The sequence below is a fragment of the Oreochromis niloticus genome, linkage group LG6 (genome assembly GCF_001858045.2).
Source record: "Oreochromis niloticus isolate F11D_XX linkage group LG6, O_niloticus_UMD_NMBU, whole genome shotgun sequence".
In the NCBI taxonomy this organism is placed as follows: domain Eukaryota; kingdom Metazoa; phylum Chordata; class Actinopteri; order Cichliformes; family Cichlidae; genus Oreochromis; species Oreochromis niloticus.
In genome coordinates this window covers 40,665,760-40,690,940 of record NC_031971.2, presented here as the reverse complement: position 1 = coordinate 40,690,940, position 25,181 = coordinate 40,665,760, and the positions used below count along the sequence as shown (strand labels likewise).

The 25,181-nt window shown below is 47.0% G+C and overlaps 2 protein-coding genes across 6 annotated transcripts in view; one reads left to right on the top strand and one right to left on the bottom strand.

Annotated features, from left to right (window-relative positions):
* Window positions 1-25,181, bottom strand: part of LOC100707400 (high mobility group protein B2) — a 642,043-nt gene that overhangs the window by 265,366 nt on the left and 351,496 nt on the right. The window lies entirely within an intron of this gene.
* sh3pxd2aa (SH3 and PX domains 2Aa) overlaps window positions 1-25,181 on the top strand; it is a 98,154-nt gene that overhangs the window by 26,704 nt on the left and 46,269 nt on the right. For all 5 annotated transcript variants that reach the window (XM_025908409.1, XM_019360520.2, XM_019360524.2 and 2 more), the window contains exons 3-5: window positions 7,858-7,933; window positions 9,913-9,989; window positions 11,634-11,725. In XM_025908409.1, coding sequence (XP_025764194.1) covers window positions 7,858-7,933; window positions 9,913-9,989; window positions 11,634-11,725 — 245 coding nt within the window. The remainder of the gene's footprint in view (window positions 1-7,857; window positions 7,934-9,912; window positions 9,990-11,633; window positions 11,726-25,181) is intronic.

The window sequence follows — 25,181 nt, the reverse complement described above, 5'->3', positions numbered from 1 at the left end:
GAATGTGGTTTAGCCACGCCGCCCGAGGTCGGTCCTGGCTGTCAGCATGGAAACTCTGGAGACCGCCAGCATGGCTAAATTAGGTCCTCAGCTGCTTTATTAGCACTGAACTCTGGCTCAGGTGAGGGCCTCTCCTCTCTGCCTGTAGTGTAACTGTAAGCTGGCTGGCCTACTTACTTAACCCAACCTAAACACACCCATGTTCTTCTCCCTAGACCGAGGCTGCAGCTGCTCTAAAGAGCAAAGATATTGTTGGTTTTCTCCGGCAGGACTCAGCCAGGCGGCTGAAGCGATGACTGGCCTGAAAATGCCAGTGGAACATTTAGCCGGTGCCTCTATTAAATGTGAAAGGAGGTTAAACTGTGGGTGCAAATAAAGGGCAGAGCTCGTAGGATAAAATAGTCACTCTTTGATTAATTTTGCCCTTCAAAACTGCTTTTTATTATGGATTAAAAATCAAGTCGTCGCAGCCCAAACACCAGTAAAATAAACTCTGTGAGGGGAAAGCAAACGGCTTCTTTTCATTCTCTTCTGCACTCGGCGCACCGACTCAGACTTCAGGTTTTCACAGCAAATGCTGTTTTATGTCAGTGATTAATGTATTTTTAATGGCCGTTTGTGAGCGAAGCACCCACTTGTCTGAACCTTAACACTGCTGCTTGTGCCGAACTCTTGAGATAGACACGGAGAGGCGTGTGGATTGTTCGAGTGCCTCACAAACCGCATTTTTCTGCCAAGCTTCTCCTCCAGCACAGAGTTGACACAACTGGCAGGCCAGTCACGAGTCTTAAATGGTTTTTCAGTGAGAGTGCTTGGATGATATTACCCACTTCAGCTGCACCTTCAGCTGCCACGTGGAGTGGATCCAGAGTGAACTGTGCCGAATATTCAAAGATTCAGTCGAAATTTGTGGCCGCACGTTCACCTGCTGATCTTTAAAACCAGCTAAACCAGTAACTACGGGAGCCTGACTGGTATCCGATGTTTTTAGGCCGATACCGGAATTCGGTGATTTTAAAAATGGAAGTATCGATATATCAACCAGTTACACGACGTCTCCACAGCTCGGAGGTCAAATCATAGATGGGAGAGATTTTTAAACAGTCTTTTTGTCACATGACCAGAGAAACTCCTGGCTGATTAAAACTGCAGAAATGAAAGTCTTAAAACTTCAGTGGGCTGTCCTCTTCCTCGAGGTTCTGACAAAGCTGACAGCTGATTATATTTGGCCCTACATCCCGACTCTGGGTGGCATTAACCCGGCTTCCAGGAACACTGGGAGGAACCTCGGAGACTGGGATATGTCCTTCAACACGTGCATTAAACAAATGTAGGACCGCTTCCAATCATCAACAGGATGATGCTAAAATTAGAAGCATCTGCTCTCAGAGTGATTCTGTCGCCAAACGCTGCTCGGAGCAGATCGTCTGATTGTTGGCGTGTCTCTCAGCGCTGCAGGGCCTTTACTTTACTGTAAAGTAGCCTGAGGTGACTGTGGCTGTTAATTGGTGCTAATAAGATAAAACTGAATTGAGCTAATTAATTGCTAAAAACTCATAGAAACCTAGTTTGTATGCTACTTTAGTCCGGTGAGGGACCTGCAGACGTTACACCTCGCACAGCTTCCTGGAAGACCCACTGCAAACATGCTTTAGCACAGCATGCAGGAATATGACTCAAAGCTAACATTTATATATCAGAGTTATTACAGACACAATGCTTGGTGCTCATGTGAACCTGCAGTAGAGGCAGCAGTGCTGCAGATACTCAGTGTTGAAAACAAATGCTGTCTGAAGCCCTTTAATGTTGCAAAGATTAAAGGTCTTCCTGTTGGTCTGATTGTGAGTATTCGTGTGACTGCAGATGCCACAAGGAGTTGAGATAAGCTGGAATTCCGGTTCATCCTCTAGAGAAAACAGGATCTCACTCCAGTAAGGGAGTTTCCCAGTCAGAGTCCATTTCTCGAGCCTTGTTCCAAAGCTCACAGCGGGCCCTGCAGCCTGGGGTTGGGTAGTGATGACAGAGTGACTGCAGATGGACGAACATCAACACACGCCTGCACCTGTTGTCGTACTGAAAGCGAGGGGAGCCCGGCTCGCCACGTGGGGTTGAACACCCTGTGGCGTCGACATATTCATGAACAGAGCCTCAACTTTTAGACAAATCCAAGCCCCCTGCTTGACTCCCACACATGCATTCGCTGCTTAAAGCGTTCAGGAATCCAGCATATCATGTTCCGACCTGATATAATGTGCCCACCACGGGCAGCGACCTGTCCGGATCTGCTGCCAGGGTGCCAGTCTAAATTTAGAGGCACAACTGTGAGTGATTGTGGTTGGAAAGGAACGCCTTCCCTCCATAATCTGAGACATCTGCCTCTCTGAAACTGAACACTGCTGGGTGCTAATGCATGCTCATGCTTGATTCATGTGCTCCATTAGTTTCTGCTTGTTGGATTCGAGCTTTCAGGAAGCTTTCTAATGGAGACCCGCCATGTTTCTCCTTGTTTTCTGTCATAATGGTGAATCTTTTTATTAAACACGTCCAGATTTTCAATTAATGAGGTCGACATTTGACCCAAAGCTCAGACTGCTGGCTTCTCTTTGGGAGGGGCAGCCAATCAGAAGATGGTTGGCTTGAAGAAGGGGGAGCTTGTTTCAAACAGCTAAACAAACGAAGGGTTGTATTAATGTACATAAGGATTATTTTGAACTGTGAATCATGCCGAGCTTCTCTGGTAGCGTCCGAGTATAAAAATCTGGATCTGGGAATGAGCAGGGGGAATCTGACAGCTCCGGGGTGTAAAAGCGAGCGCGAGCATGTTGAGTTTGTCTGTGACGGGATGTTTGCATACTGACACGACAGCGAGAGCAGCAACCTTATCGCGCGCTCGCCAGTGAGGAGAAGCATGCTCGAGCCTGCGGCCTCACTCAGCAGATCACATGGTTGCTTTGTCAGGACGGTCATGAGTTGTTGCAGTAGTTCTCGTGTGTGTGTGTGTTTATTTCCATTCCACTCTGTTCCACTCCTGCAGAGCCCAGGGTAAACCCACATCACCCACAACAGGAAGTGAGGCATCAGTTGGCTATAATGGCACTGTGGCATCCCCCAAGTTTGTGCCAAGTGACTCTCACAGCTCCTTATAGAGCGGCTCTATTCTTAGCACATGTGCATGAAACAGAGCTGCTGTTAGTCTCTGAGCCCCGTCGTTCCTGAATGAAGCTGAACTGGAGTGAACGAAGACTAAAGTGAGACTAAAGCGCTCTTATAATAACTGTCACTGCTAAAGCCAGTTTGACCAAACGCTGAGCTGGAACGTTCTCTTTAAGGTGGATGTTTCTAGGTTTTCATTACAGAGACACATTTCTTTAGGTTTCATGTGGAAAAGTTGAGCGACCTCTGCTGGTTACAGTTACATCTTCCTGCTTTGCCTCTGTTCTAGTTTCCTTCATTTTCACAAAATTATGGTGCACATTATATGATTTTTTTTCTTTAGTCGACTAAATGAATGAATAAACAGTTGAATCACTGTAAAACGAATGTTTTACTGGAGCCTTTTAATCTTCGCTCAGTTCCTTCGAGAGCAGACATGAAGTCCAGTCCTGCGTATCTATGCTAGCCACTGAGGCAGAAGTGCATCCAAATATATTTCTGTATATCTGGATTTTCTGACTCGGTTTGTAGCTGTGACACAGAGTTTGGGGAAGAGGACTGAATTCAAAGTTTAATAAGCTACACTTCCTCAGTGACTGTGTGGAAATCATAGACCTATCAAAGATGGACAGCGATGTTTAGGACTCTGCAAAATTCAAACTGATGTTTTTATGAATTCAGCCATGTGTGTCAGCCCTGTTGGCTCCTGATTGGTGGAAATTCTCCTGCAATCAGAGTGCACAGACTGTCCTGATTATTAGAGACTGTTGATGGTAAATGTTAGTTTTCTATATGCATTCTGTTTGTCGTCATCCTAAAAAGAGGCAAAATAAGTCAGTGGATATTTCACTTACCCACAGTTGTAGTCCGGTGTCATTAATGGTGGACGGTTTACGTTCAGTCATGCAGAGCACGAGCCGTCAGCGTTCACATGTGTTAATTACATGGAGATTAGTGCTGTGTCAGTGCTGCTATATCAGCTACAACATGCCTAATATTGTGGCTGAGACCATCAGTGTAGAACCAGCGATTACTGAAAAATGAAGTACTGCCTGTTACTGAGTGTGAGACGTGTACTGTACTGGTACTTGTTTGGTCATTCCAGCCCAACGGTGGGGACCTCCAGGCCTCGATGGCCGTTGTCCTGCAGGTTTTAGATCTCACCCTGGGTCAACACACCTGAATCACATGATTGGTTCATTACCAGACCTCTGGAGAACTTCAAGACATGCTGAGGAGGTGATTTAGCCATTTAAACCAGCTGTGTTGGATCAAGGACCCCGGCCCTCGAGGCCTGGAGTTCCCGCCCCTGCTCTACCATATGGTTTGTCCGGTGTTTTCCTTCAGTTACCTCTGTCAGTACCGAGCCTGCCTCCATGGCCTGCATGCTCGTCTTGTTATGAGAAGTAGCTACACCCTCACACACACAAACATTAGGAAAGCCGTTCAGCATTGTTGGATTTGGAGGCAGGAGTCTGTCTTTTTCACACAGATGTATGAAATGTATTTTAGAACATCTGGCATAGACAAAGTAACGATATGGGAAACACAAGCAGAGTCATTAATAAAGGATTTCTGTATAAAGTGGGACCGACCCCACTCATTTAGTCACTGAAGGAGCTCAGCTGGTATTTTGTGGTGCTTCATTTTAAAGGGTTTGTTTTGGACTCTGCTGAATTGTAGTCCCGAGGCTGTCTCAGGACTACAGACCAGCTTCCTCTCAGTAACTACACTCTGATCACGTTCATGCTTTTAGCTCGTGTGGTAATGTGGAAATAAGACGAGCGTCAGCGCGAGCAGGACAGTAAGCATTACATCATCGCATCCTGGATCCACTCTGAGGGGAGAAGAACCTTTTTTTTTACCTGACTCCCAACATTTACACCAGTGGTCCAGAGCTGCACCGCATCATCCAATCACATCTCTTCACAACTCTTCTTCACACTCTCTCTGTGCTGGTTACCAAGGAGACAGTGAAGTCTGAGAAGTGGAGCGATGGTTTGGCGTTTCTTTCTTTCTCTTTGGCATCCTCAGAGTGGAATTTTACCACCTGGACTCCTGATCGTCTGTCATCGTGCTGCAAACGTGCACGCTCGCAGGCCGTGCATGTGCAGCCTGTGTGCATGCATCCATGTAAAAGAGCAGTTGTGCCCGTGGCTGTGTCACCTGATCCCCGCCGTCCCACCTGTTCTCACCATTCTCTCTCCCTCGGTGATCCTGTAACTCCCGGCAGGTCGTGAGCACGCTCTCTCCTGCCAGGAATCTGTCAGCAGCGACAGGAAAACGTGTATTTCAGGACAAGCTTCGACCAGCCGGAGAGTGTCTCGAATAATGAGCTGACCTTGATCCAAGTGGATCAGTTCAGGCTGCACCGGCAGAGTTTGAGAAGGAGGGTGGGGGTGGGCGTGGGGGTGGGCGTGCAATTAGTGTGTTGAACTGAGAAAAAAGTCAGCGGTTTGAACATGACAGCGGCTGAGAGCTGACATGACGACCCTTACGGTTACTTCTGTCCTCTCAGGTTGTCGCACCTGCACGCAGGTGAGCACGTGCCGCACCTTACATCTTTGCCTTCATTAAGAAAGTGGAAACGGCGGCGCAGTCACACTATAAACCTGCGGGTTCAGCATTGGGGAAATGTTTGGGGGCCGTCCGTCATCCATCCGTGTGTCACAGACACAGATCCTGTGAGCAGGATCCAAACCGTTTAGCGCCATGGCAGCATTACAGGAAAAGAGTTGGGCATTGCCAGTGGAGTGTATCCTCTAAGACTTCAGCCAAGTGGATGAGTGGAAAAAAAGACAGGAATTCAATGAAAAGGTGGAGGCAGACTGACAGATGGACGGGGGAAACGGGATCAGGCGACGGATGTTTCCGGAGTGGGCGCTGGGGATTAGTGCGAGTGTTTTCTGGGTATCTTCTTGCATCCAGAGACCCACCCGGCTGTTTGCTCACTGGGTTCCCCGAGGTCTTTTACAGCTTTCAGCCATCACACACAGACACGCCGACAGCTCTCAGCTCCTGTTATACCTCTTTATGGACTTCAGCCCCCTGCACACACGTGCACACACGTGTGCACACATGCTCCTTCCCGTCTGTGATTCTGTAGGAATCCGTTTGCTGCAGTGCTGTGCAGTATGCCTGCTAACCCTCTGCATCTGTCCTTTGCTGTTTTTGCTTTCTCTCTAATCTTGATTGATTTATTTGAAGAGTGAAAGTGGAAAAGAGCAGGAATCTGCTGTGTTCCCCTCTCTCTAGACTTTCTCCTGTTTTTTCTTTGTCTTTATGCTTCGCTCTGCACGCTCCCTCTCTGCAGCTCCTGCTCTGGTGTCAGCACTTCTCTCACCATGTTCATGTCGTTCATGCTGGTTTGACTCCCGTGAACCCTGCGGCTCATGAAACCGCTGCTGCTCGGACCAACGGCGTGCTGGTGGACTTGTTTTCTTATTGATACCAGCATGCAGCTTTGGGGCTGAGGTGTAACCCTCGATATGATGCACAATCACCCCTGAGCAGAAAAACTGTTTAATGATGGTAAAGAAGCGTTTTTAGTAGATTAAAAGTTGCTAGTTTGACTGAGGCTGTCTTACTTCATATTTAAGAGTTACCTTCATTCTTTTTGTTTGGTGAGGAAGACTCAGGAGGAAGTTTGGTATCAGCAATATGTTTGCTTCATAGTAACATGTTCCAGCAGCAACAGATACAAAGAGATGCTTGTGTTTAACAGACATTACTGTGGTGGTGATGCTAAGCTAACTGCTACAGGTCTTTGTCCTCATGTTAAATTATTGTCTTTTTGTTTGTTTGTTTTTTTAAACCTGATTGGTCACCAGCCCTGTGGTAGCTGGGCTAGGCTTCATGTCCACGGTTGGTTTATAGCGTTTACCTTTTTGTGTGGCCTCCTGGCGTCCCACAGTGATGTGGAACTGTCCTGCTGTGACAGCACTGCATCATTTCCCAACTTTGTGGTGTTTGAGAGACTGAGGGTGCACACAGGAGTGAGCACATCATTGATTTCTTTAATTAATAAAGATAAACTTTGACAGTTAATCGGCTGCTGCTCCACTCTCGTTCTGATCACGTGTCATTGTCTTGGATAACTGATCTAAATCTTTAAATTCATCTTTGCATTCCTCTTTGTCCCCCAGTGTTCTTCCTCCATGGTGTTTTGTCTTTACATCCACACATGGCCACAGAATGAGATCGTGTGCATTTATATTTGTGTTAACCCACGGCTAAAGATTTACTGCTGCAGAGGCCTCGAGGCTGAGCCTAACCCATTTTTCTATATAAATAATTAATGACAGTCAAACATTTTTGAATATCGCTCACAAATAAGGAAACAGTTTGTCTCTATAACTAGAGCTAAAAAGGTAACATGCACACAAGCTGACGTCTAAGACGTTTTGCTTTTAAGGAATTCCATCCTGGAATCATTTCATCCACCGATGCAGGATCGTTTATCTGAGGTTTTTCTCCGTGTGGGTGAAAATGATCTCTCAAGCTGCTCTCAGGATTTGAGCTATAGAGCCAGGCTAGCTGTGTTTATGCTAAGCTAATTGCCTCCTGGCTTCAGGTTTACACTCGACATGACTCACGAGATTGATATCGATCTTTATCTCGTGAAGAGACGGCAGATGATTCCTAAAACGTGAAGCTGAGCCGAACATAAAACTAAAGCCGTTTCCTCTCCTCGTGTTTCCACAGATGCAGATACTCGACAAGTTCCCAATTGAGGGAGGGCAAAAAGACCCGAAGAAGAGGATCATCCCGTTTCTCCCAGGTAATAGCCTGCTCCCGAGCTCTCGTTATCTGAACAGGCTCCCATATTAATAATGTATGACTGGCACTCGTGGGGCGTCAGTGTGAGCTGGTTACTGGTGGTGTGTGTGTGTGTGTGTGTTACTGCTGATGAGGCATTATCTGTGACTTTCAAATCTCAGCTGTGTTTTGGTGCCTGTGCGTCTGTGTGATGTTCACTTTTGGATGTGCAGAGCGTCTGAGTCACATTATGATCATGCATGAATGTGATCGCCTGATTATGCGGCGCTCGCGTGTCTGTGTGTGTGAGATTGACAGCACACACACACACACACACACACACACACACACACACACACACACACACACTCGTCTCTCCTCACATTCAGGTTGATGGTGACCTGCAGCAGTGAGCACGATGCTGCATGTGTGTGTCCACCTGTGTGTGTCCACCTGTGTGTGTTCTCCATGGAGATTCCAGCTCCGTGTGTGCTCAGGCAGTAAAAGGCTTCTGTGTCTTCACAGCAGTTTATGTTGGTAAACACTCTGTTTAAGCCCTGTGGCCCACACGTGGTCCCAGCATCAGCTTTAAAGCCCCGCCCCCTCCCACCAGCCCTCCTCGTCCTCACACTCACAAACAAAACCAATCTGGAAACCCACCAAACACAAACCTCCCACTTTGCTAGAAAGCCAGTGGCGCCACACGCAAACATAACCGCCTGTCTGCGGATGCACGCCTCAGCTCGGACTCTAAGCCGCGCGATTCTTAATGGACTCTTTCAGTCTGAAGTTGCAGGACAGCGTTTTAGTTTCAGAGCTCGGCAATAAAAAAAAGAAAAAGAAATCACCAAGTGTGCAGTTTTTCTACAGTTTTGTGTATGGAAGCCAATAAGTGCCAAAAAAGATCTGATTATTAAATAAATGCAAAAACTGGAGGAAAATAACAGTTTTGGGTGTTTTTGAGCTCACACAGTGAGTGGGTTTGAATTTGTTTATATTCAAGAGGACGCTCACGGCCCCACAGTGGGGACTGTGGATACGTTCAACATATCGAGGTTCACTTAACTTCACACCATTCTCCTGTCGGCACACTGAGCTCTGAGAGATCTTCTGCTAATGATCACGCTGTTTCCCTGCACTGATTGGTCAGTAAGCGGCTGTTTAATGTGTGCTGAGCTCCTCGTTGGAACATCAGTGGCTGGTCGGGGTCGTGTCCCGGTCAGAAGTGAGTCACGTTTTGGTTGATTTTGATTTCTGTAGATTCAGTAGAGAGAATATGTGCAGTTAGATGGTGTTTAAGGTCAAACTTTTCAGGTTGCAGTGCGTGAAGCAGTCATGTTGTTGTGGCCTCTCTTTGGCTGGATCAACTAAAAAGGGATCGTTTACAAAAGTATGAATGTAGTGAAAGTTATTGTATGATTTCTGCCACTTTCAGATTTCATCTATATTCTGGTATCACTGCAGGTTTGTGGGGACCAAAATCCAGGTCACCACAAGTTTGAAGGCCAACCAAGGTTAGGCTATGGTTAGGGAAAGCATGATGCCAAGGACATGTCCCCGGGAGGTGTGTGTGTGTGTGTGTGTACATCACAGTGTTGACTGATGCCTTGTTGCTGTAAAGTCACACTAATGCTGCTCCAGGTCCAACGTTGCACCGTTTTTATGACTCATGGGGAAAAATGGGACTAAAGTCTGTGCTGGATGATTCCCCATTAAACAGTAATTCCAGGGTTCCTTATACAACAGAGTGCACGACCCCGGGCCTGACGGGGTGGGGGTGTGTCACAGCTGGAGCCCGGAGTGTGGGCCGGAGATGTCATTCATTACTGACATCTCCTGACAGGTCTGAGTATTACAGGAAGCTTTGGCTGCTCTGCAGAATCAGCTTAAATGTGTATTTTTAGGGATGCTGTGCATGTCTGAAGTATTTACTCTTCTCCTTGCCTCTGTTGGCCTTCACCTCCATCTTTATTATTTTTTGTCCCCTTTCCTCCCTTCCAGGCAAAATCCTGTTCCGGAGGAGTCATGTGCGAGACGTGGCCATGAAGCGTCTGCGTTTCATCGATGACTACTGCAGGGTAAACATCCCCCAGCTTCTCGTCTGTCTGTGGGGGGCATCCCCGAGCCTGTCAGGGGTCGAGGGTCACGATCCGTGCTGTCTTTCACAAGCTGTTCAGACGGGGGGGGGGGGAGAGCTCTGATGGGACATGTTGTAGGAAAGCAGGGTCGACGTAGTTTGCATAAAGCTTTCACACCTTAAACTGACCTCCATTATTTTAAAGTCCATCTCACTAACGACCTCGTCCCTCGTTTGCTGGTTTTGTTTCCAGCAACAAAACCAAACTTGTGACGAGCGTTTGTAGTCCTGCAGCTCCAGAGTGACTTTCCTTATCACTTCCTGTTCCCACTCTTATTAGTTTTTCTAATCCTCCATCATGCCCTCCCCCTCTTCCTCCCTTCCTTCCTTCCTTCCTTCCTCTTGGCTCAAAGCTGCACGAGCAGAAGGGAGATTCAGGCTCTTATGTTTGTCTCCCCACATAATTATGGGGCAGTATTCCTCGCCTGTGTCAGGCAGGCATTAGCTCAGTAATTGGGACTAGTTTAAGAAGCAGTTCCACACATGTGAAGTGAAGCTGGTCCTCAGCTCAGCACAGGCGAAGGTTCACACAAAAGCCTTTTCATTATCCAAATAACCTAAAGCACTCCAGTGTTTACAGTTGCTACAGCAAACTGGTGTTTTTCAGCCAGCGTTATGGAGCACGCCGCACTGTTTACTTCCTGCATCCTGTTTATGAGGCAAACACAGAGGAAGAGAAATTATTCTCCAAGGATGGGCTCCCCGGAGCCTGCGGGGTGGAAGTCCGGCCGGCTGTGGGTGCACATGGCCTCTGCTGTGGATAATATAGGATCGGATGAATGAAACATGAAGGCAGCTCAGACTGTGGCAATTTAAATAAAAAGCCTTCGCCGCACATATGTTGTGTATATTTCACGATCCAGCACGGCGAGCTGTACGCGAGTCACTCTACAGCTGGAGCCAGTCACATCATTAAATATAGATATTTAGACGGACACGTGATCCTGTCTCTGACTGCGGCGTGCTTCTGTGTATGAACAGTCATTTATCGTGTGTTTGTGTTCTGTAGATGTCTGTAGTCTGTATCATTCAGCTTATATTGAAACCTTAAATGTAAAACAGTCGCTCTGGAAACAAAGATCTAAACTTAAACTGATGATATTTTTATTTATACCTCTCGGTGGGAGAAATACAAGCTGCACACAGCTCTGCTATATTTTCACTTTATAGAGATTGAAGTCCAATAATCTCTGCTGCATGTCTGAGTGTAGCTGGTGCCTTAGACCTGCAGTGTCTCTACTGACCAGCAGGGGGCGCTGACTCTGAAGGCTGATTGGTGTAAAATTACAATAATTCTAACGCTACTCATTATTCTGATGAGTTTATGAACTCGATCACTGTTTTCAAGTCTTGCTGAATACAACATAAAGTGCATTTTGTAATTTGTGGTTCCGTTTAGAGCTGAAAGGAATAAATCAGGGTTTGCTTTAAAGTCTTCATTAATCTTTTATATACAGGTCGTGCTTTAATATAATAAACAGTTTTGTTTAAACTCAAACTTATTTTTAAGCTGCTCAGGTAGAGTCTGAGGATGAAACTGTGGAGCGTCTTCAGAGAGGCGCTCACTGTCACTCTCTCTCTGCAGGCGCTGGTGCGACTCCCTCCTCAGATTTCTCAGAGCGAGGAGGTGCTGCGCTTCTTCGAGACGAAGGCTGAGGACATCAACCCCCCCGTGGAGTGAGTGAAGCACACACTGTGGACAAACACCGCACACACAGTTGCTGTATAGGCTAATCCGCTGGCTAATTTCTGTAGCTGAATCAGCTTTACACACCTTTCCAGGTGAGAGTGGGTGTGGCTTAGATAGGCATCACTTTTAAAGGAGGGCTATGACATCAGCATTATCAAACTTGTCATTCTTCCTCTCAAGGATGACGAGTCAAATGTAAAAGCATTTAAATCCACAGCTGCTCAGTGTTTCAGGGGTTTAATCACATGACCAGCTGATGTCATGTGTGACATCACTGTTAGCTACTGTTTGCTAGCTTTACAGATGGTGCTACATGCCCTGTATGACAATTCCTTTTTTTTCCACTAAGCTAAATGTTGTTATTAAATCAGCTGAAAGTGTTGGCAAAGTGAAAATATGTAGTTTTCCTTGTTAATTAGCAACATTTTGATAGCCATCTGCTGCATTAGCATGTAGCTAACTGTACACACTTCATGGCAAAAGAAGCTAAAATCATTTAGATGGTCATGCTAATTAGCGTGTAGTTTGTCATAGAAATACTCGTGTTTAACAGGAAGTTTTTACTCTTTCTTGGTAAAATAAACTACAAATCGACACAGGAAGTTGAGCGTAGCATGTTGATTAGATTGTACGGTAACGGCAGCTTGTTTGCTCTGCCTCCAGCCTGGATTAGTCTATGCAGTACAACACACACACACACACACACACACACACACACACACACACACACACACACACACACACACACACGTGCATGCAGACACTGTGTGAATTGCTGGCACTAATTGCATTGCGCTGCATGCAAACATGATGCTAAACGACTGAGTAAATCTCGTGTGTTGATTGATAATGGTTCAGCTCAGATGTTCCAGTACGCCCAGCGCTCACTGGCTCAGCTCATTGCCTCTCTGTCTGTTCTCGCTTTCTAGTCTATTCCCAATTCGACTCTTTCTCACTGAGTTCGTTAAAACCTCCTACCAGGCCAGGCGGAGAGGGAGGGAGGGCTGTTGTAGGGAGAGCAGTTGATGGATGTCAGTGTGGGAGGAGGAGAATGACTTGTTTCATAGCAGGAGATGGCCCCTTTGGGTAGTTGTTAATTAGAGAACACTCTCCTCTTCAAACCTCAAATGCCAGTATCGCAGTATTCACTGGTAATGTGTTCCTGTATGCACTGAGACAGCTGAGGCCCAGCGCTCCTGCTCCATCCAGGCTCCTCTTCTCTGCACGCCTTGCTCACTGACCTCTTGCTTTCCTGTGTTTGTCAGTAACGAAGCATCTCTCCTCGCTCATTTTCCTCCTCCTCTAACTTTGTGTCTAACTCACCCTCGTAAATTCAAGTGCGTTTAATTGACGAGACTGTTCAAGGTTACAAACAACGGCGCCGACGCGGTTGTTCTTCGCTCAGCTTTGGTCCCCTCGCCATCCACACTCTGTCATACCTCATCTCATCATCTCATCTCTCTCGTTTTTCTCATTTGACTTCTGCTCCTCATCATCTTTCCTCCTCCTCCTCCTCTCTCTCCTGTATGCCCAGTGCATTAAGAAATCCCATTAATCTTGCTGCCAGAGGATGTGGGAGATGAAGTCATACATGTGGAGCATCAATAATGTGTGCAAGCACTGACCTCATCACATACAGCCTGTTATCCTCCATCTGTTACACACAGCGGCATGCAGAATTACTTTGAATACTTAATTTAGCTTCTCTGAAACTGAATGGATGCCAAAACAAGAGGCAGTGCATGAAAGTTGTTAAAGGACTTTCAAGGATGTGCGAAATACCCAATAACAAAGTGCACTAGGCGAAGTCTGTGCAGACAGAATGAACGGGGGTACAAAGGTTGACCCCTGAGGAACACCGTGATTACGGGGAGCACAGGCGTGCTGCAAACCTTTGCTTATGTAGCGTACATTTCAAACCTACAGCTGCTGTTGAGCAGAGCTACAGTCAGATGAGCAGCAACAGCTGCACTTCCTCCAGTGGCCACTTGGAGGTCGGCTCTAAAACTGAGTCAGTTTTCATAGACTTCCATGTATAAATTTCCCCCTTCATAGCAACCATATAGATTATTATTTTTATTATTTTGACTAACTTGTCTGCATTTTGTTAAGGCTTAAAGCTGTTGTCGTCCCACTGAGTGACAGGTGTACATACATTAGCGTCTGTAGCTGCTAGCTCTCTGCTAACCTACACCTCAGCTAACTGGGTCCCTGAACTGGACCAGTGCACCGTGTTCGTGCTGTTGGAGCCTTTTGGAGCATTTTTAATGACATCATGTGACCAATAACATGGCTGCTGTGAGGTTACTGTGGTAACAGACCTTTAAAGAAACCTGTGCTTCAGTTTTGGCAAGTGAAATTAAAGAATTTTAATTGTCACGGAGCACTAATTAACAGGCATCCTTTTTATTATTGTTATTATTATTATTGTTGTTGTTAGCTAATAGCGTAGCAGTCCAGCCTCCTCCAACATGGTCAATAATGTCTGTTAAAAAAGCCACATGGCTGTTAGAGCTGAGAATAAAAGAAAGAAACATCTTTGCTGGGACCTCCTTTGGTGCTCTGCATGGAGATTCAGTCGGACTTCACAAAATGAAAATGTGTTTTTATGACAGCTATGTGTAGCTAGGAAGAAAATCAGAAAAGCACTTTTCTTTCCTGCTTTCACAGCTGTAAATTAAAAGGAAATGCATCTCCCATTAGAGTAGAACATCGCAGCACAGTTTCCCTTTTATTTCATCACAAGATGAAATAAAAGGGAAATTTAATTGTAACAACCAGCTGTTCATCCTTACAGAGGGCTCTCTTTTTAATCTCCCGGCCTTTTACCAAGTAACCATTTAATTTGGATATTTCATAAGAAGAAAGCCAAATCAATACAGCACACTATTAATATTTAAAAAAAACAAATCAATGTGTGTTTTAATCTTCCTAAATAAGTCCATCTCAGTGCCCAGCGTCGGGGCAGTGAAAACCACATTTGAACTCATTTTCCAGTGAAAAAAGAAAAGTCTCATTTATATTGATTGATCAGATTGAAACCAGCTATAAATCACAAGTGAATTTAAAGGGAAACACACACTCATTTAAGGTTTATGCATGAAATTTTCTTGAGCGTGGCTGTGGAACGACGGAGCTCGCAGGATGTGAGGAAGCACTGCACTTCGGGTAGATTCAGATCAAATGGAGCTCCAACCTCTCCTGGCTGCTCGGTGTCCCTGCAGGCTCCGCCTTAATAACAGAAGGAAATACTCAGGAGGGTGAAGCGCCCGCCGCCTGCTTTAAAGAACAGCCCTGCTCGGTTAGTTAGACGTCGTGATCCAGACGACTCGACTTGTGTCTCGGCTAAATTGGATGGGCTCCTTTCATTCCCTACCCATAATGCATCTGCTAAATGAAAATGAACCATGGGGGAGGGGGCGTTCGGCAACCAGAGTGGCCATTGATTCAAAGCCATGATTGGACTGTGTGTGTGTGTGTGTGTGTCAGACTGAGTGCTGTGGAAAAAGAAAGGCGATTTGGGCCGAGCAGCCGTGCAAACACACCCTGCTGTGTGTGTGTGTGTGTGTGTGTGTCAGACTGAGTGCTGTGGAAAAAGAAAGGCGATTTGGGCCGAGCAGCCGTGCAAACACACCCTGCTGTGTGTGTGTGTGTGTGTGTGTGTGTGTGTGTGTGTGTGTGTGCAGTCGGACGTTTGGACACCTCTGGACTTTGACACGAGTCATGTTTCTAGATCAGCTTTGGACACTCTTTGTTTTCACTGCCTGCTTCAGTCTGTCGTCACCCGGAGCTTTTCCAGCAGTTTTCCAAGGAACCATCTGCAGAATTAAACGGAAACCTCACCAGCAGGGGGCAGCGCTTTACTAGTGGATATTTCTTTGTACCTGCCCCCAGCCTGGCTGTAAATATGAATGTGTTTGGATACAGTGACTCACTGCATGACAAACGTACCGTCTGGTTATTTCAGATCTCTTCAACAGGATTCAGACTTTGGGACATAAAGTCACATTTTAAAGGTTTTCAAACTATTTTAAACAAATACATTTAAAATTGGCACATCCGGGCACCTGTTGGCACCTTTTCTGCCAATCTGTAGTCCAGCAGGACCCAAACATCCTCAGCTGATAGAAGGCGAGGTCACCTGTCACCTCTGCAGACTATCGAGTATTAAATACCAAGAAACAAGAATAAACCACCAACACCCTCGAACTAAAACTCTCACATGGGGACTCTTAGGAGTCCGTCGAAGGTTCAGGTGTGATACCTGAGCAGGTCCTACAGGTGTGTACAGTAGTGGTTTCCTAGCAGCAGCTGGACTGTCACAGCTGTTGGTGCTGAGATGTGATGTAGGTTGAAGGTTTGATGGTTTTTGCAGCTGAACTTGAAGAAACGTTTAAAGTCGTTGAGTTTTTTGGGACCTTCTTGTCTAAAGTTAAAGCTGGACTGTTGTTTCTCGTGATGAAATGGATTCCAGCAGCACCTGAGCGGTTTGCAAAACCACCTCATTACAACAAAGAGTGCAGGAAACCCCACAGTAACTATTGACAGGGCTCCTGTGGTGATGGTCAGATATCAGACACTGCAAACCTGCGGTGACGGTAAACGATGGAGGAATCTGAATCATCTGTTTTCTTTGTGTTATTGCCCAGTTCGGCTTTCCTCTGTTTGCTCCCATAACAACAGGACCGAAAAGGCTTCAAATTTGTCCGTGTCCAGACTTTAGTCTGCTCGTCTACTTCCTGTCACTTTCACATGTTTATATCTTTAAAGCAGAACTTTTTAGCAGTTTTATAATATTTCATAAATTGTAGCCAAAAAATGTTAAATGTTTCAAATCACTGGACTAACCAGCTTTGATGCTTCATTTTTCATGACCTATTTAATCCAAATATGAGAGGTCTTGAACTATTTGTTAATAAGCCTAAAATATTGATGTGGATTAACCGGAGGATTCTGGCTCCAGGCAGACGAGACCGAATCAGCAGAGACCATCTCCACTCAACAGCGTCGGCTCGCGCCGCTGCTTCCCCGGCTGCTGATGAGAGCGTTAACATTACAGCCAAGAGTTATTTTAGCCTTTTCCAAGAATTAGCACGTGAGAGGATGACTACTGAAAACGTCGACCTAAACAAGCATCCATGAAACTGGAGCTCTAATCATGATGTTAAAGTTTATTTTCCATAAAATACAAATATAAGTACGCTTCATGTTCTATAGATGTGTCAGTGTGGCTATAAATGTCCTCACTGTGGAGGTGAGCGCAGTGACTGGACAGAATGATATAATTCTGTGATGTCACAGGAAACTGTTTAAAGGCGCTCTCTCTTGGTAGTAGATGCTGCCTCCACCTCTGTGCTCACTGCTTAACGTCGGCGTGCAGACGTCCTCGCTGCCTGGTGCTTCTTAAAATGCACGACACGCTGCCAGAAGGCGCCGCTAATCTCTGAACACTCTGAACGCCTGCACGTGTGTTTATCTCCTTCCCCACTTTTCCTCTCACCCTGCGTAACGAGGCGGCGTTTTGATGAGTCGACATAATTTGGTGCCCGAATGTTAATTGGAAAGAAAGTGAATGACGACAGCTTCTCATCAGCTTCGAGCCGCAGAGAAAAGAACAAGGAAGGGAAGCTGACGGGTGCACGGGCCCCTGCTGGGAACTGTTCCCCAACACTGATGACCTTTGGTGACCTGATGTTTCGCTTCATTCATGGTAAAAATGCTCATCATGAGAATATTTTTGATCAGTCCGACTTCTATTGTTTCTTATGCAGCAGGAACTGGAGCTGATTATTAGACTTCTGTGCTGCGGGACCTGTTTGGTAGACACTGTGTGTCTGAGTGAGTTTGTCAGGTGTTTCAATCATATATGGGCCAACAGGTTTGAAGTATCACGATTAAAACTGCTCAAATATCGAGTGACAGCATCCTGTGAGGGGCTTTCGAACACAGAAGAAGATTTGGATGATATTTCTAGATGTGGACGAGGGTCCAGAGTGTCGGCGGTCTTGTGGATCTTGTTGGTTCGTTAGCTTGCACAGAGGTCGTTCACTGGTCTGATTGAAGCAGTGCGGATGAGAACGAGCACCTTAAAATCTGATGGCGATGACTCTCAGCTGGGTGGAGGGTGGAGTGCCCACTCTGGGAGAGGAATCGTGTCTCCAAGTGATGGAGGTGAAGTATGTTCAGGTCTTGTTCTCAAGTGACGGCAGAGATGTGCAGGAGAGACAGACGTGGATGCCGCACTGGCCTGTTGCAGTAACCAGAGAGGCGGAGCTGGGAGGAGACCAGAGGACAGATCCAGGACACGCATCTCAGACCTGGAGGAGGCGACTGGGGAGAGCGAGGTGTGGACATGTCCTGGGCGAGTAGCAGGAAGCAGATTAATGGATGGATCCGAAAACCATGTTTACGTTTGAGCAGAAGCTCCAAAGTCTGAGCTGAGCCTGCATCAGCTGTGTCTTTCTGTCGTCCAGGAAACATCCGTCTCCGTCCCCTCGTCCTCCCAGTGTCCCGTCTGTATCAGCCCGTCTGCTGTGAGCAGCAGGCAGGCGGCGTGCTCACTCACCCGTGATGGATAAGCTGCTTCAGTATCAGGGTCGTTGCACTCAGGGGAGACGGCACGAGCGGTGAACACTAAGGCGTCGACGGGGTTAAAGTGTGTCAGAGTGGCGAGGAGCGGGCAGCTGAGCGTGCGTATTTATTGATCCGTGTCAGAAACGGTGACCTCATGCACCACACACAAAAAGACGCGCAGCATCATCAGAGAGGATTTTCTTCTCCACGACTGAATATTGCTACACGTTTGCAGCGACTTCAGCGCGCCTCTCGTCTGCTCTCGGCTCGGCTTCTTTCCCGCCGTCACCCTTCACGGATGCACTCGTTCACCCAGATGCAGCGTCTGACTCACGAGTACTCGCACACTTACTCGCTGGCCGTTGTCAGCCTGGGGAGGGAGCTTCCTACCGTCATAGCTTTGCGAGGGCCTGGCTGCATGAGAGTGTGATGAATAGAGCGGGCCGCGGCAGCTGGAGCTACCGTGGTGATGAAATGTGTGCACTTTATCATTTCCTGGAAAATGAGGAAGGAGAGCGGGAAAGCAAAGAGGAAAGGGGGATGTCCCTCAGGGGGAGGAGGAGAGCAGGTCAGAAAGGAGGAAGGAGGGAGGTTATGGATCCGGTCATGACGTCTTATTCTTTATTGGCCCTTCTAAAATCTGATTACAGGAGTCGTGCCTTAACTGTAGTCGGTGTGCTTCTGCTATGAAAGATGGAATCCTGTGACTGTGATCTGATTAGAAAAGGAGCCGCATGCCTGGCAGGGCGGCGCAGGAACCGGCGCCATCAATCAAAGCTCCAAAGAGAGCGGAGACCCCGAGCGCAGCCCACCGTCACGCTCTCCATGTGAGAGTGCAACGTCGACCCCTGTCTGCAGAGCAGCGTACTGCAGCGCAGGCACAAGTGGGACTGAGCTGATGTCACTCGCGTGCAATCATCAGCTGCTCCTTTTTGAAGTCCGGCAGCCTTGATAATAAGTGAAGTTTTAATGGAGCTTTAGTCGGATCGCCGCTCTTCTTTTTTGTTTGCTTTTTGATGCGTCGAAGTGCCCTGCAGAAAGAAAACTGCAAAAATATTTCTCTCCTGTGATGCAAAAGCCTGATATCAAAGCAAAGGCTTTGTCTTTGGAGCTTTTATGTCTCCAACACATCATTTTTACAACTACACACGTTTTTCACACACCGGGAACGGCTTAACTCCTCCAAACATCAGACTGACGCCTCAGCTCTGGTTTCCAGTCTGTGTGCTAAAGATGCCAAATGAATCAAGGTGTCACAAGATGATTACTGAGGTAGAATATTAAAGAAAATCTAGGATTTTTCTTCATCTGACAGGAAAGTTGTTACACTACAACTCAGCTCAGAGTCATGAAGAGTCTGAAGAGTCCGCCTGAGGAAGACTCTGTTCTCTCCGAGCTCCTTAGGCTACGATGACCTGGAGGACTGAGAACCTTCAGACATCTGCAAGCATTAACAGCCGATTCTGCTCACAGAAGAAAAAATACTGTAACACTACAAGGTTGTGCCTGACACAGTCGGGGTGTCTAACTCCTGAATGCTCGCGTTAGCTCAGGCTGAAGGTGTTTGAACTCAGAGTGAGGACTGGAGCGATCACCAAAGCCAAGAACTGAGTGTTTGACTGTGTGAGCGGTCTTTAGGACAGTAATCTCAGAGTCGTTCACTACTCTCTAAAAACTGGCCACACGGTGGCGTACTCTGCATCACAAACCCGTCCGATGGAGCCCACACCTCCCACGGGCTTCATGTATAAACGTATCGAGCGTGTGTCCTCGTAGCCGAGCCTCTCTGTCAGATATATTTCCACCGTGTGGAATTTCTCGGCCGGCCAAAGCTTCCTGCCCTCCTCTCCGTCTGTTTTCCCCTTTTTTCTGAGACATATTTTATTTCCTCTTCTCTTACTTGGCATTTTTTCCTGCAGATCTTGCATTTTTATCGAGTCAATTTGCATGGCTGTGGGCAGTGATTTGTTTTATCTGTCGGGGCTCACGGTTGGTAATCGTATAACTATCAGCTTAAATGGAATATCCGTCCTCTGCGGACCATAACGTTGACAAATCACTGTGTTGTTATGCGCATGCTGTATTTGAGCCATGATGAAGGCCTCGCCCGCCGCCCTCCTATAGGCCACGGTGATGCTGTCATCATTCATCTCGCCCCTCACAGCCCTCTCTGTGAATAACAACAGGCTTTGACCTTGGCTTGTGTCTGGCGGGGTAGAGATGCTGCAAGATTATCAGATTATTGCTGGATAAGGCATGAACTTGTGTGATTGGCCAGTTTTCGGGCTCCCAACAGGGGGCTGGTTAAGCGGCAGTGTTACCCCTGGTGATGGGGCTCGTTGGGAATAATTGTGGGCGACGATGTGTTGGTGTAACCCAGGAGGTCGGCTCTGTCACCGACAGGAGACGGCCTCACATCCACCATGCAGGTTCACACCGTGTTAATGACATTCTTCTTTTATTGAGGTCACCGAGGTTAAAGGTGTCTCTGTTCACCGTCCTGATTCACAGGGTGAGCTCATCTCCAGCTGAGCCGAAGATTAAAATGATTCTGCATTTAAGCCTAAACTGGGGTTTAAATGACAGAGAGCTGTTAGTACAGGTTACCATTTAAACTTCATTCAATAACTGAATTATATGAAGAGCTGGGCAGGACACACAAACCCACAGTGGTCACTGAAATAATCTGAAAGTGAGTAAAAAGAGAAAATGTGCTGCTAGTGAACTTCAGACATTGTTTTTAAACTGATTCATCAGAATCATTAAAATAAATAAATAAATACTGAAAGCAGCCTGGACAGAAATGATGGTGCACAGAAAATATTAAACATAAGTTGACGACATGTTAAAGTGGGCGTGTCCTTAGCATCACAGGTGTCTGCCTAAGGACAGAGCCGTCTCAGGAGATGGAGACAGAAATGTTAAAGGTGAAGGCTATGAGGCGTGTCCGAGCAGCTCGATGTTCCTGTGACGACCCCTGACCTCTGACCCTAACCTGTACAATCCAGGTCATGATTTCTGAGTCTGCTGCTGAGGCTTTGAATGCTGAATCGCTCTGCAGAGAGTGTTGAGGGGTTTTTAAGATCCAACATGTGAACCTCAGGCTGAAACACTGACTCGGTGAACTGACCTCGAGTCACTCTGCAACCTTTCTCATATTTCATTCACTCATCATTCATTTTTCTTTCATGCGCACTCCTCACCTGTCTGCTGCTCTCACCATCTATTAAATGATGAAGTTACAGGACAAAATCAAACATGAGACGGCGTCAACTTGGAAAAATGATGAAAAATTCATCGATGGATAATAAAGGAAACACTTTTCTGTAAACGATTAAGCTATTTCCACGATAAGTGACTGAGAAGCGTGCGGTGGAGAGGATCAGGAGAAACAAAACTGAATGCTTGAGCCTTCAGCTGCCTGCTCCATGCCAGCTGTACGTGCTTCTCTTCTGTGCTCGCCAAGTGTGACGGCGCTGCCGCGTACAAAGCGGTTAATTGATTCCTCCAAACTCGTCTGGACAGCTAATGCCCAGAGTGAGCCTCAGTCTTGTTGTGGCCCCGAGGGTAATGTGGGGGTCCACGGGGGGGCTTAGAGTAGGCGGGGTCACGGGCGGGAGGTTGGAGCTGAGGTCTGGATTTGACGAGGCTTAGAGATGACCTCGGCGGGGAGGGAAGCAGAGAGAGGCTAAGGCGATAATCTGGGGAAGTGTTTATTTACTGGTGGTGCAGGGTAGCCTAGCAGGAGGCCAGTGAGAATCATTAAGTTGCATCCATTACGCTAATAGTGGTAAACACATCGATTAGGCCTTTATCTGCCAGCCCCACTCATACTCTCTAATTAGGAAATCCATCGTTTTTGAGGCCACTAAAAAGTTTCTTTTGTAAACTGAAGCCACTGAAAATGAAACGGCAGCTTTGGCACCTGTGACCTCTGACCTCACTGAGCTGGAGCTGCTCTTACGTGTGATTCCTTTCATACCACGAGGTCACAGTGTTAAAGATTTAGTATTTGTTTAGCTCTGCTCTTCAGTGATGATGATTTTCTCTAACACCCTGAAACCAGCCTGTTGTTGAGAATTCGAGGGGCAAAAATCGAATATTCAGCAAACATTTCATCCTGGCTGAACCTCTCAGTCAGCTGACCGGCCGGCCCGCGTGCCACACGGCTCGCAGCTTCAGGACACACGTGTTTTGTTTTGACAGTCGATGCTGTTCTGCGACTTCTGGCCAGCGTGCTGATGTTTTTGCCTCTCTCTGCTTACCTTTCACACAGAACGCCGTCATTTATTTTGACTGTCATGAAAACACCGCTGCTATCAAAACAACATCCATTTTTAATGATGCGTGACTGATCGCCGTGAACATCTGTGCGCTCAATGATCTGTCATCACAGATAGTTTGTTACAGAATCTCTGAAATACGGGAAAACAAAAGCTCAACAACAACCTCTGTGAACATCTGTCACAGGGACCAGATGAGCATGTTCTCCCAGCACTGCTGCTACACATGACCTCTCACCTCCTGCTTCCTCCTCTTACCTCCAGTAGATGTGAGTAGAGAGCTGGCAGCTCCAGGGCAGTGTTTGATTTCAACCTCAGGGACTCTGGTCACTGGCTAAACTCTGGAGCCCGTGTTTCTGTTCTCCCAGCTTCTCTTGGTGCATTGCTCCTCCTTTGCGGCCTAATGCTTTACAGATGCCTCCAGGTCCTTACCTCGATAAATAAAGCCAAAACTAGCCAGCAGCGCTCCCGCTGGCACGTCCTGGTTTAGTGTTAAATGTTAGCTGTTTAGCCAAAAAGCCTCTTTCTCTGATTCTGCTGCAGACACACTCTCTTCACAGCACTTTATTTTCTGCTGCTAATTAACTGCTGCTGTAATTAACTGCTCTTTGTCAGTGTTGCTAATGAGTTTGTATTTGGAGTAATGTGCCTGTTGAGCTGTTTCATGCAGGTCTGAAAGCTCACACATGACACAAGCTCATTTTCTATTTTGACGGCTGTGAACAGACATGCTGTAGTTACTCTGTTAGGATCTGATGGTTTAAGCCACACTTTAAAATGACCTGTGCAAACTTGTACAGTTGGACCAGGACTCGCTCACGTCCCAGCTTCTCTCCTGATTGGAACTTGTTGTTTAGAGCGTTTCAAGGTTGTATTTGCCTTTCAAACCGTGCACAGCGTGAATAGCTTAACAGGCTCCCAGGGAGCTCGCTAAAGCAAAGTACTTTTCATTCTGCTGCTGTTTTCCTCGAGGAAAAAACCCTCATTCATTGGCCCTGTCCTCACCTCCTTGATAAGTTACAACCAGCCATTTCCAGGTCTCACACTTGCACCTATTGTGTTGCCACTCGGTGGAGATCGTTTACCGTTGTTCAATTAACCCAGCAGGCATCCAGCACGTGTATGAAGCTGTTTGTGGCTGATGGAAAGGCCATCCTTTTACATACGGGGTCATTTGGATTTTGCCATGTAGGCCTATACCGTTCCCTTTCTGTGTTTCGGAACCTGGGACTTCTCTACTCGTCCACAACACAGTCAAAGGATCAAATTAACAGAATTTATTTGATTGGTGTTAATAAACAAGACTGTTATCCAGGTTTCAAAGGGTCAAATGGCACCGGCGGCTGTAAAGAGCGCGCCGAGCGTGTTTATTCCTGAACGTCTGGAGTGTCTAACGTGCATTTGGCCTTTTCAGTACAAAGGGGGACCTGTTAACCCAACTCTGACTCCAAACAGGTCACTGGTCACCTGGTCGATGTTGTGAGGCTTAAAAACATTTAATGTCCAACCCTGCATCAGACATTTACGTTCTCACATGCACCTCCGTCGAGTAACGTCCAGAGAAGTGCAGAGCTGCAGGGCTGCAGAGCTGCAGGGCTGAATGGCTGCAGGGCTGCAGTGCATGTGTGAGAATGATGTTAGACTTTGGAATAAAAATAAAAGCTATTTTAAACCGCAGCAGATTAGGTGGATAAAGGAAGAGCACCGGGCATATGGAAATGTGAACACGGCAGTTAACATTCCCTGGAAATGTAAAACATTCCCTCGCACCCCAACAGAGGATATCGGCATCTTTCAAAGCCGCGACGGAAAATCCTGAGTGAAAAGGGCAAACATCTTGGCAGATATCCTGCCCGCACTGAGGCTCGGTCATTCCGAAGCATACTTTCCACTTAGACCCATCCAGACACTCTAACTGGTTGGACACTGGCAGAAATGAAATCCACTCCCCATGTTTTAGAGGTCGTGTGTCCCGTGTAGCCCGAGATGGATGGGATGAGATGAGGGGTCAAGTCCCGCTCACTCTGTGTCCCACTTTGGTGACAATGAAGCATATTCTGGTTGCTAGCACGCAGCGATCTTAGTGGAGAGGTCGGTATAAAGGCTTTATTCATCTGCTGCGGGCGGTCACAAAGAGGCAGATACAGCTCATCAGATCACAGGGGACTGGAGGAAGGGATGGAGAGAAGACAGCGCAGTGACACGAAGAATCAGGAGCTGCTTCTTCAACCAGGCGTTTGTGCCTGATGCGTCCAGCCGGGACCTGAGTGCAGTCGAGAGAGCCAAGAGAAGGTACTCATTAACCTCGTGCAGTGAGAGGGCACCTCCACCGCCGGTCACACCGGCCACCCTGCCCCGGGCTGCTTCTGCCCTCGTCAGTGTAATCAGCCGTCCTACATGACCAGATGAAGCCCCTCATTAATGAAGTGGGCCGTGTCACAAGGACCGCCCAGGCCACCTGTCCAAGTCAAGGACATCTCAGAGCTGCAGCTGATCCTTGTGTGTGCATACATGCAAAGACCTTACATGACCACACACGTGCCTACATGCACTTATGCACAATATACTGGGGCCAAAATCTGCACCA